Genomic DNA, 13472 nt, shown 5'->3' with positions numbered 1-13472 from the left:
TTTTTATTTTTAACTTTTTAATTCTTTTTTTTTTTACTATAGATGCAGCATTTAAAGCATCTAAGTTGGTCACACAATATGAATCCATGCCGGTTGCATGGATTTATATTGTGTGACCAACTTGTCAAGCACTTTCCTGTGATGCTCAAAATCGCTTGGAAAAGTGCTTGAAAAAACGCATGCGAAAGCGCATGTAAAAACGCTGAAAAGACGCTTCTCTCTGGCAGAAAAAACACATGTAAATCTGCATGCATTTTTTTCTGCCAGAGAGAGGCAAAAACGCTCAGCATCAAATCTGCATCGTGGGCACATACCCTAAGAATAATATTGGCCGAGCCGTCTGATATTGATGGGTTCAGATGATGGTCTAATGTGTGTGGGGGCATCGGCCAACTGGCGGGGAGGAGATATCCATCAGCATGTCCAACATTGGACTGCCGATTGCAGTATGCTCCCAGAGATAAGCCGCCGGTCAGCGGCCTGGGTCCTTAAGACTGTATAAATTCATATACAGTACAGACCAAAAGTTTGGACACACCTTCTCATTTAAAGATTTTTCTGTATTTTCATTACTATGAAAATTGTACATTCACACTGAAGGCATCAGAACTATGAATTAACACATGTGGAATTATATACTTAACAAAAAAGTGTGAAACAACTGAAAATATGTCTTATATTCTAGGTTCTTCAAAGTAGCCACCTTTTGCTTTGATGACTGCTTTGCACACTCTTGGCATTCTCTTGATGAGCTTCAAGAGGTAGACACCAGAAATGGTCTTCCAACAATCTTGAAGGAGTTCCCAGAGATGCTTAGCACTTGTTGGCCCTTTTGCCTTCACTCTGCGGTCCAGCTCACCCCAAACCGTCTCGATTGGGTCTGGTGACTGTGGAGGCCAGGTCATCTGGCTTAGCACCCCATCACTCTCCTTCTTGGTCAAATAGCCCTTACACAGCCTGGAGGTGTGTTTGGGGTAATTGTCCTGTTGAAAAATAAATGATGGTCCAACTAAACGCAAACCGGATGGAATAGCATGCCGCTGCAAGATGCTGTGGTAGCCGTGCTGGTTCAATATGCCTTCAATTTTGAATAAATCCCCAACAGTGTCACCAGAAAAGCACCCCCACACCATCACACCTTCTCCTCCATGCTTCACGGTGAGAACCAGGCATGTAGAGTCCATCAGTTCACCTTTTCTGCGTCGCACAAAGACACGATGGTTGGAACCAAAAATCTCAAATTTGGACTCATCAGACCAAAGCACAGATTTCCACTGGTCTAATGTCCATTCCTTGTGTTCTTTAGCCCAAACAAGTCTCTTCTGCTTGTTGCCTGTCCTTAGCAGTGGTTTCCTAGCAGCTATTTTACCATGAAGGCCTGCTGCACAAAGTCTCCTCTTAACAGTTGTTGAAGAGATGTGTCTGTTGCTAGAACTCTGTGTGGCATTGACCTAGTCTCTAATCTGAGCTGCTGTTAACCTGTGATTTCTGAGGCTGGTGACTCGGATAAACTTATCCTCAGAAGCAGAGGTGACTCTTGATCTTCCTTTCCTGGGGCAGTCCTCATGTGAGCCAGTTTCTTTGTAACGCTTGATGGTTTTTGCAACTGCACTTGGGGACACATTCAAAGTTTTCCCAATTATTCGGACTGACTGATCTTCATTTCCTAAAGTAATGATGGCCACTCGTTTTTCTTTACTTAGCTGCTTTTTTCTTGCCATAATACAAATTCTAACAGTCTATTCAGTAGGACTATCAGCTGTGTATTTATCAGATTTCTTCACAACACAACTGATGGTCCCAACCCCATTTATAAGGCAAGAAATCCCACTTATTAAACCTGACAGGGCACACCAGTGAAGTGAAAACCATTTCCGGTGACTACCTCTTGAAGCTCATCAAGAGAATGGCAAGAGTGTGCAAAGCAGTCATCAAAGCAAAAGGTGGCTACTTTGAAGAACCTAGAATATAAGACATATTTTCAGTTGTTTCACACTTTTTTGTTAAGTATATAATTCCACATGTGTTAATTCATAGTTTTGATGCCGTCAGTGTGAATGTACAATTTTCATAGTCATGAAAATACAGAAAAATCTTTAATTGAGAAGGTGTGTCCAAACTTTTGGTCTGTACTGTATGCCAACTTATTAATTGCTCATACAGAGTGCCCCATGCCTCAGAGAGTGAAGTACAATGATTAATTCTTATATAGATAACAATGTGTAAAAAAAATGCTCACAGGAGCAAAATTTCAGGACCTGTGTGGCTACAATGCAAGTCCACCTATCAGACTATTATTGAGAATTGCTCAAATGGCAATCGCCTAAAATGATACTATGAGGATACGAGCTTTTGTAAGGGTATATTCACCAGAACCACATATTGCAGAAATTTCTGTGACTGTTCCCTGATGGGTTTTACAGAAATCCATGTCCAAATCTTGGTCATTACTAGGAGCTTGTTCTGATTGCACATTATGATCAATGTATGCTGTTTCCTTCGTTTCCTAGTTTTCAGAGACAGGTATTTATAGCCACAGGGGAACATAGAGAGGGTAGCCCTTAGTCTTACGATTTGGATTATTAGTCGCATATGCTCATTAGTGGATTACTAGGGTGGACTTATTGGCAGTATATAATTTTCTATGTGAAAGAATGACATTAGTCTTGACAAAGTATCAGCGCAGTAAGAAGCAGACACAATGCACAGTTCCTAATAATGCGCCCTATTGACAGCTCTTAGTCAGGAAGCTGCTTATCTCTACCAAGCAACATTTTGTACTAAAACAATAGTGTTTAGTCAACAGGAATGTCATTTTCTATAGACCATGGCTAACACTACCCACTCTTGGCAAGAAATCTCTGGCATATTTGTAATTGTTAGAACCAACTGCTGGGACTCTGCTGTGACCTTGTCCTCTTTGTGTTAGAAAGTACTCTCACCCTCCCTGAGGAACACCCTGCCTGAATACTCGCCGGTGATAAGTGCTGCAGAGTAGCACAGACAACACTTTTCTTCTTCTATGTCAGAGCCAAGAGAATCTTTATGAGAACAAATGCCGGAAGAGTCCTCGACTTTCTATTTACTGTGTTATGGCCATTCCTTTTTATTACATATAGGATATTTTCCGCCTTTTGCGGAAGATTATTCATCAGACTCAGGAGACATGCATTTTATGTGACCTTACTCTATGAACTATGATGGACCACAGTATAGTAAAATCCATATGCGAGATAAAGAAGTTGTCCACCCTTGGTGAAATCTTCTGGAAGCGCTGAAGCTTGCTGGATCTTTATGGTGTGTAATGCACACACCTTTAGCATTCAGCTCTGCTAGCTTGTTCTAGCGGTCGTCACATGACTGCGAGTATGCGATTTTTCTTACCTATTCTAATGTGTCGACTAGGGTCTCAGCCGCGTATCACAAAGTTCTATTAAGGGACGAGGCAGAGACTCTAGTTGGCGCATGACCACAAGTATACAAATAACATACTTGCGGTCATGTGTCAATGGCTGCTAAGCTATTGATGACTTACTTTTAGTACAGGTCATCAATATCACATTGTGGTGAGAGTCTGACTTCTAGCCCCCCTACTGATTAGCTGATCTGGAGTGCCGCTGTCTAAAACATGAGCCAAACCACGTTAAAGCTTTGTAAACTGTGTAGGGGCTGTTCTCAGGTACTTCATCTTAGCTAACATTGTAGTGAGTATATAATAAATGCTTATATCTATTTTCTGGGCTGAGAAGTAGAGTCCTTGTCACTTTTTGTAACTGCAGACTATCGAATTGTATCAGTGTGTGATGTGCACACTGTCATGATTCTCCTGTATTCCCTGTGCAAGCGAGCGGTCACGTGTTTGTGAATATGCAATTTGTGTAACGCTTCTCATAATAGAACTTAAAGAGAAAGACAGGAGTACAGTCAGCATGTGACCACAGCTATGCAAATCTCATACTTGTGTGCATGTGTCCACCCTCTTGCACAGGGAATTCAGGATAATTGTGACAGTGTGCATATCACATACTTAAGGCTATGTGCCCACGTTGCGGAAATGAAGCGGAAAATTTGCGCTTCATTTCCACATGTCCTTTCCCGGAAAAACGCATGCGGAATTTCGCAAGCGTTTATCGCGCGTTTTCGACATGCGGAATTGCCTTGCGTTTTTTATTGCACTGAAAAGGCAATTCCGCATGCGGAAATGCAAAATTAATTGACATGCTGCGGATTTTTGTGCGCATCAAAAACGCTGCGGAAAAATCCGCAGCATGGGCATAGAACTTGCGGACTCTCATTGGGGACCATGGGGTGCAGATTACCAAGCGTTTTACAAGCGTTTCCGCTGCGGAAATTCCGCATCAAATACACTTGTAAAACGCTACGTGGGCACATACCCTAAAGGTGTGGTCCAACATACATAGTAATTTTCATCCTAAATGCCTATCTATTATAGTTATAATCTAAACTATTTCATAATATACTTGAATTAAAAAATCTAACTGCTTCTCTTTTTTTTTACTCCTTCGTTTTTTGATGACGCTTTGTTCGAGAATCTCAATGCATGCTGGGATGCTTAAAATGAAACGTCATCAGTGACGCTTGTTTCAGGGGCAGGGCTAGTCTCTGCACGATGTGCACTATGCGATGTGCACAATGACAGCGTGCTCTCTGTTGCTGGCTGAAATCAGCAGTAACAAGCCAGCACTAGAATGCACTGTTTATGCACGGTGTGAGAATACCCGACGTACAGAGGCCGGCGTCGCTCCTACAAGTGATGTCACTTGCGGGGGTGGAGCTGGTCTCCGTACGATTGGTAGTCTTAGAACACACACTAACAATGCGCTCTGTTGCTGGCTCGTTACTGCTGATCTGGGCCGGCAACAGAGAGTGCGCTGTCATTGTGCAGAGTGCAAATCGCACAGGCACTAGCCCAGCCCCTGAATTGAGCGTCACTGATGATGCTTCGTTTCAGGGAAGGGGCAAGGACTGTGGCAGTGACCCCAGCCTCTGCCCCCTGATGTCTCTTCCTCTGAGTGTCCCACCATGCACTGGGATTTTGGGATTCTCAAACAAAGAGTCATCAAAAAAGGAAGTAGTAAAAAAAGAAAGAAAAGCAGTTAGATAGTGTGGTTAGGGAAGGATAGGGAATTTTTAATTGAAGTACATTAGAAATTAGTTTAGATTAAGGCACTAAATAGATAAGGATTTAGGATGAAGATTATTTTATATGTCGGACCACCCCTTTAAGCGATTTAGCAGATTGCACACACATAGAGCGATGCAGACTTTTCTTCTCAGCCCAGAAAATCCCTTTAATAGATCCATATTTTATAAGTAAATCCTGATCGTATAATATAGGTGCAGATAAGCAATTTACTTATATGCTCATATGTTCATACATATGTGTACATAATATAGTAGAAAAATCTTTGTTAACAGAATTGTACTATTTATTTTCTCAAAATTAATCCCAATCTATACTAGATATTTACCTAAACAAATCCAACAACACGCAGACTTAGATTTACATTCTTGGATCTTGTCTTTTTTTTATTTGTCATCCAACTGCTGCAAGCTAATTTGTCTGTTAATGTGATTTATGTAATAATTTATTTTGTTCCTTTATTTTCAGATATGTATCTAAATTGGATACATGAGGAACTTCTTCAATTTAGACAGTCAGCTCACGTCTAGCAATTGAATGTTGGACTACTGCCATCTAGTGGCAAACAGAATGTATTGCATGTCTAGAAATTGTTTTGCAAAAAAGCAGACATGTTTTTCTATTCTTATACAACCCCTGATTTGAAGTTATGACAAAAATAATAAAAACATCGGCACCATAAACAATATATCATTACAGTAACTTATTTTAAATTTCCTATTACTAAATGTATCACAATTTTATGGTAATAATCATTGAAAAGATTGAATGCATTAACATTAGTTCTATCTGACCATATCTTATGTTTATTACAATTAGGTTGAAGTCTATGCTTCACTGTTTTATATGTTGTACATTGTAGACAGATGTAACTTTGACTGATAAAAACATGCCAGGTGTAGCTGACTTTGTGAAGAGGTGCGATTAATCCATTTTCTTTTAAACACTCCAGGAAGTTGCACACAATAAGGGGCATGGTGCCACATTCATTATTTAAAGAGCCCTACCCATATAATGCAAGTGCCGCATTCCAGACTTTAGCCTGGTAGAATGGTTTTCACGGTGGTTTGTCACATAAACAATGTGTTCTTACCTTGTATATACAGGACTTGGCATTTAAGAAGAACAGTTCAATAGTGGCATTGTCCTTTAGATAAGAAATACTTTCAATGTAGAACCTGAAAAACAGAACAGAATATATATCAGGCGTGCAGAATAACATTTAAATGCATGATTAAATGGTCACTGTTGTTTCAATAAACATTTTATACATCAATGATGCCACTAGTGGACACAGACAGAACAGGGTCCCTATGCAATAACAGTATATGGGCCCTTTGTAATCCAATAGCTCATCATAATGCACAATTTTATCTGCTTTGGAGGTGGAAATGGACCCCCTTATCTCGTGGGCCCCTGAAATGAATATGTGTAATAGATTTTATAATAGAAATATGCTTCTTTCTCCACTTATGAGCTCCTTCTTCTCCTGTTCCCTGTCATCTAAACTCACCTTCCACTTTGAAAAGCAAATCAAATACATCTTGGTAAAAGCAAGATGGACTGCCAGCACAGTAAGGTTATAGAAACTGTTATACTCTATGGAGATGGGAGAGGGGAGCACTAAGCACAGTGAGAGACCAGGCACATAGAGCTACCACATCTAGCAAATGTATTTTACTTCAGTGCTGGATTCACAGCCACACAGCTTTGTACTGCTGTATAATGCATGCCATGCTGCTGCATCTGTCTGCATCTGTCTGAGAGAAATCCATTTCTCTCCATCCTTTTATTAGTAAGAGACATTATAGCAGCTGGTCTCCTCTACTAGCTCAGAGACAACTGAAAATCAGAAACGGAGCCTGCAGAGGGGAAAACTGCTAAAAATGCAGCATACACATCATATAATGGCCAAAAATTGTGTTATTCCTCATGTACACACTGGCAATCTAGTTTAAAAATGTACCTGAAATGACAGGTATGCTTTAATCTGATCACAGAGGTACATGTGTGAAAATTTGTGCAAATATTATTGGCCAATTTTTTTGCTATTTAGCAAACTTGGTACATGAGCGTGTACATTTTGTGTGGGTATCATATAGCAAATATTAGTCAATGGGCATATATATCAATGATGACTAATTCTTAAGACAGTGTAAGCTAAGACTAGAGCAGGGCTTTTCAAACCTGGGTGACACCAGACATACCAAGATGATGTCTGGGCCTCAACATCTGGAACGAGATTCCATGCTCAAATTTAAAATATCTCCTAATGTTACATTTTGTGCCTTTTGAACCCATTGTGATATTAAACTACGTATGAAACTAGTGAATTATAGAGGTTTCAAAAGCCATAAAAAAAGACTGTGCAGCACATAATTGCTTCTATTAAAACTGCCACCTCAGATGTGCTTTACCAACAATAGGGGTAGGCTCACTGGCGGAAGTCAGCCTTGCAGTTCGAGAAGTAAAGGACTAAACAGTATTAAAGGGGTTTTCCCATGAACAAAGTTCAATTTAATCAATAGATCTTGAAATAATAATAACTTCCACAATTGGATGTGGTTAAATAAAATGTTCCTGTGCTGAGATATTCTTATAAATGTGCCCCTGCTGTGTACTGTGTAATGGCTGTGTCTGACCGTACAGGAACATGGTCTGATCACACCACAGCTATACAGACATTACAGCAGAGGATCGTGGATGCCGCTTTTTGTGAGGTAAAACATGTTTAAAAACAGGCAGCAGAAGCTTTACCTCACAAGAAGAATCAGCTGTGATCCCCTGCTGTAATGTCTGTATACTCTTTTGCTTCCCCCCCTTCCCAGGAGATGTGGTATGATCAGACCATGTTCCTGCACGGTCAGATACAGACATTACACACGGGCACATTGATAAGATTATCTCAGCACAGGAACAATCAATTAAGGAACTTATTATTATTCCAAGATCTATTAATTAAAATGTATTTACTTTGTGGGAAAACTCCTTTAAATTGAGCCAGATTTATTATATTGGTTCACAAATTTACTGCATGTATATATCCCCTATTAGATAGTATACTTTGTGTCAGAAATGTACTTCGTGCCCCTTTCTGCCACGACAAATACCATTTCTGAGACGTCTTAGCAATGTCCCCTAGATGAACAAGGCACCAAATAAATATGATGCAACACAGGAAGGCACTCTTTCATTGTAGTATTGGATGAAGAGTTATACAATGGAGGCCTGCAGCTAAGGCAAAGCCCAGAGCCCAAAATATCCCTGCAGCCATGGAAGAAATGTTTAATATGTTTTGAATTGTAATTGGCAAAATATATTGGGTTCATTAGATACATCTGGAGCCTCAGGAAATGGGACTCAAAGAGTGAAATTTCTCATCATACAATGTTCAACATTTCACCTCTCATATCACATTGCTTCTTTCATTTTGAAAAGGTCCTCAGAGCTTAACCCTTTGAGGACCAAGGGACATATTTGTCTCATAGTGTTAAACTAAAATTAGGTTAAGGTTGAATGCTGCCACATGCTTCCACAAGCCAAACTCACCTGCAGGGGAGCATAAGTATGCGAGGTTGTCAGCAATACCTCATTATTAGGTTAGGGTCACACCAGCATATTTTCGCTCATCTGAGATTGAGCCGATTATGCTAAGCACACTCTGATCAAACTCTAATCAGTGTGTGAACATAGTGTTATCCAATTCTAATGGATGAGAAGATGGAGAAAAAAATGTCTCCATCTTATCCATTCTTCATTCTGTCAGTCCGTGAAAATCGGACTGCACTCAGATGTTATCCAAGTGCAGTTCGAAGTTTTCCGCGGACTCATTGACTTGCATGGCCGAGTGCAATCCATTCAGATCCAATTCGGGCACGCTGTTATTTTTTCCTCGTACCAGCTCAGTTTGAGGAAAAATATCAGCACAGCCCTATAAAATAATATTGGTCCAAGTGCGATCCAATGTTTTATCAGTTCGCACTCGGAGAGAAATAATGGCCATGTGCACGAGCCCTAGCCACAAAGTGAGCGTGGCTTTTAGAAGTATGTAGAGGCACAGTGCTTGACATCACCTTTACAGTGATAAGCCTACACGCAAGATCACTTCATGACATAAGAACCTTAAAGACACTAAATCAAAGACTTAAAAAATACAAGAGGAGTCATTTGTATGAAAGACAGTCCTATGTAATTTATTATAACAGATCTTGTTTTGTTCTTCTTTACACTGAAGATAGTTCTTAATGAGGTTGGCTGTATGTTTATGGACATTGTCCTGCTGCAGAATACATTTGGAGCCAATTAGATGGTTCCCTGATAGTCTTGCATGATGGATAAGTATCTTTGCAAAATATGAATGGCTAGATATATAGTGTGAGAGTCGTAGTTTATGCAATAAAATATAATTTTTTTAGCTCATCTTTATTGTAATCCATCAACCAGTATATGGTATTCATATAGGTCTGTTCTTCTGTCCCTCTTTTATTGAGATACCTATTTTTATTTTTAAAAATGGTTTTAATAATGTCTAAATAAAAATTATATTTTATTACAAAAACTACGACTCTCACTCTATATATCTAGCCATTCAGAGTGTGTTGAGATATTTATTGATATATGTATATTTCATGGGGTGATTTGATGAACTATGTGTTTAATAATTAATTAGGACTCTATTTTTGATTTGATAGATAAGTATCTGTCCGAATTTCCATGGTTACAACCATTAGCAACTAACTGTCACTATATGAGTGGTCATAACCATGGATACCTAAGCTACTGCAATGCCCTACACACAGGGTGACAGTTAATCAGAAGAACTATACTAATTTTCTAATTGTAGGTATTTGTTATTATTATTATTATTATGACACCTACTACATATTGGGATAGGATATTGGAGATGAGAATACCCCTTTAAGCATATTGTCAAAGATTTTGCAAAAAAACGTTTTATGGTTATTTATCTTGGAATTGAAGTCGGTAGAATAAAACAACAATATTTGTTTGCAGTAAATACCATACTTTATTTTTATGTGGCTACTGCTAATTTTTATTAATACACAAGGATAAAAATAAAACTTGAAGAAAAATAAATTTAGGAAGAATTTACACGGGAAGGACATTTTCCCAGAAAAGCGTATAGGGAGTAGGTTGAATGGAAATTTGGAAATTGAATGGAAATTTTCCCTGAATATATATAATAATTATGTACACAGGTATAAATATAGCGGCAAAATAAATGTGCAGTGCAATAAATAGATAAATAAATATAATAAATTAATCCCAGTGGATAGTATATAACTACATACACGTGCTACAATAAATATATCATGTAATAAACTATGTGGGTAACATACAAAAGACAGGGAAATAGAGACACCCCAAGACTCCAACGACATTTCGCCAGGTGGCTTTTTCAAGGAGTATCATTGTAACATCCTTGCTTATTAACATGTTTTTTTTTTTTGCTTTTTTTTTTCATTTTGACTGCTGCCAGAGAGACCCATGAGAGGGTAGCTGCACCCTAGGTGACAGAAAATAAATCCCCATGAAAGGCAACATGGTTGACAAGTCCTGTCCCAGAAACTTAAAGGGGTGTTAGAGGACCATAAAATTGATAACCTAACTTTAGGACAGATCATGAATATCTGATTTATGTCTGACCACCTTTATCATTTATCAAAAACTGAGTTTACTTTTGGTGTGTTGGGTACTGCAGCATGAAAAAGGACTGAGTTGCAGTACCCAGCACAACCACAACAATGTAGGGCACTGTGTCTGGTAAACAATAAGGTGGAGGGTGTGATCAGCTGATAGACAGGGGTGCTATGAGTCATATCCCTTTGATCAGATGCTCAGGGACTATCCTAAGGACAGACCATCAATACTATAGCCCCATAAAACATCTGTAAGACACAAGAAGTCTAGAGCTGTATATAATAAATAATAATAAAAGGACTGCACTGTGACTAAATAAGGATTTGGGAGCCAAATTAAGTTTTTATTTTTGGCTGGAGGAGGGCATACAAAATGAGGTGTAACATAGAAATACAGGTAATAAAAACAGTCAACTTTATTAAAAAAAATAAATTTGACCCAAACGCTTTAGAAAACAGCTTTATCATTAATAATAATATTATTTTGTTCTGCACCATTTTCATAGATGAGCTCTCTCTCAGCTAGGCTTGCTCATTTAGGATCTATTCTGTCCCCTACAAAGTATAATGGATTCTTAATGTAGTTGGCAGAAAAGGAGCTGAATTGTGTCATTTTCTTTGTACCTGCTTTCTGAAACATCCTAGACTGGCTTGTGAATAATACCACTATTCTAACACTAGATGGCGCTGATGCATTTCCTCCTGTAATGTCTGCATTTCACTGGGGAAATAAATAGAAAAATAAAGGGATAACCTTTCAAAATGAACAAAAACACACAAGGTGACGAGAAGAGCAAAATAAATCTAATGGCCAAAATGACCCAAGAAAATAATAACATGAGCCTATCAATCCCAGTGAGATAGCATACAAATGTTTTATTGCTTCGGAAAAATATGCAATTATACCTCAAAGTGGCAAAGAACATAAGGGGACAGAATCAGATGCCTCGCTAGGTTATTGTCATTGTCGTTTCCTGCATGGATCTGCCAAATCCACATGCAGTGTTTTAGGATTTCCTTTTTTAATTCTTTATTTTTTTTATAGTGCCGACATATTCAGTGGCGCTCTACGCATGACGTATTCTCCTGATATCAACCTTCTATTGACCCCAGGCATCAATAGCATCACCCCAATTATATGTTTCTGCATGTGAATGGATACATTTGGATTCCTGTTGTTTTTCTTCAGTTAATTGTAGTGTGCAGCCGACAGACACTCATTAAAAATCAAAGCTGTATTTTTACACACAGCAGCAACGCATGTCCCTTCGTTAGAAGAGTGTTACTATTATTACGGCCTATATATAGCATCTGCTTAATTAGCACAGTTCTATACAAGGAAGAAAATGATTATGAAGTGACTGGAGTGTTTACCACGCACACAGACAGCAGGGGAGGGAGGCAGGGACCTGTGCAGACACAATTATCCTCCATTGGGAGCTGACACCAGACTGGAGACTAACTTCACCAGTGTCGGGAAAGCGGCAGTCAAGGAGATAAGAAGTTCCCAGGAGGATGAAGGAAGCCTTGTTATGAAGACACAATCACAGATGCGATTTGACTGCACTTTCACAATAACTTGACATCAAAACAAAAAATCATCTGAGACATCACAGACAGGGAGCCTACTTTGGTAGGAAATTTACAGCAACTTCAAAAGTGCTGGTTGTGCCGCACTCCTCCAGCAGAATACGACGATGTCTGGCATACTTATGCGTCTCTCCGTCTTCTACTTGAAAATATGAAGTTCCCTTTTTATTCGCACAGCTCTGTTATGATCACATACATTGCGACATTGTTCATTACCGTTTCCTTTCCTTTGTGCAGAACTCAGAATAGATGAACATAGGCTACAAATAAATACTTGTTCATCCCGGGTTAGACATTACAGAAGCAGAGTTCCTTTTCCTGGAAATGAACAATTTAAAGAGAATCTGTCACCAGGTTTTTGTCATCTAATTTGAGAGCATAATGTAGAGCCAGAGACCCTGATTTCAGCGATGTGTCACTTACTAGTATGCTTAGTGTAGTTCTCTTAAATCACTGTTAGGCTGTGTCCCCACGATGCGTTTTTCAAGAGTTTTTGCTGCGGAATTTTCCGCAGCGTAAACGCTTGGGAAACGCATGGTAAGCCTCCTGCCATGGTCCCCTATGCAATTCCGCACTTTCAATGCCCATGCTGCAGATTTTTCTGCAGCGTTTATGCTGCGCTCAAAAATCCGCAGCATGTCCATTAATTTTGCGGAACCACTGCGTTTTCGCCACCATTGACTTGCATTAGAACGCGCCAATTCCGCAAGACTGCATCTGTGCTTGTGTAATTGGCACGTTCTAATGTGCGGATGGTACCCGGGTGTGGAGAAGATGAGACTCTCCTCCACACCCAGGTACCATAGAAACGGTAAAAAAAAGAATAAAATAAAAAATAAAGATTATATTCACCTTCCGACGGCCCCCGGTCTCCTTCCCTGGGCTTGCAGGCAGGACTGAAGGACCTTCGCTGACGTCACAGTCATGTGACGGCAGGTCTTTCAGTGCAGTGTCCCGCGATCAGCTGGCAGCCAGGAAGGAGCGCAGCAGCACACCCCGGGCCATTGGAAGGTAAGTATCAAGGTTTATTTTTTTATTTTTAACCATTCTAATAAAGG

General features: G+C 39.5%; 1 protein-coding gene across 8 annotated transcripts in view; it reads right to left on the bottom strand.

The window, feature by feature from the left end:
- FRMD4A (FERM domain containing 4A) overlaps positions 1 to 13472 on the bottom strand; it is a 494181-nt gene that overhangs the window by 111351 nt on the left and 369358 nt on the right. For all 8 annotated transcript variants that reach the window (XM_073652365.1, XM_073652364.1, XM_073652361.1 and 5 more), the window contains one exon: positions 6258 to 6342. In XM_073652365.1, the coding sequence (XP_073508466.1) occupies positions 6258 to 6342 (85 nt within the window). The remainder of the gene's footprint in view (positions 1 to 6257; positions 6343 to 13472) is intronic.

The sequence above is a fragment of the Phyllobates terribilis genome, unplaced genomic scaffold, assembly GCF_046119375.1.
Source record: "Phyllobates terribilis strain yellow unplaced genomic scaffold, ASM4611937v1 Scaffold_11__3_contigs__length_659146591, whole genome shotgun sequence".
In the NCBI taxonomy this organism is placed as follows: Eukaryota; Metazoa; Chordata; class Amphibia; order Anura; family Dendrobatidae; genus Phyllobates; species Phyllobates terribilis.
This window is presented reverse-complemented; position numbering and strand designations above follow the sequence as displayed.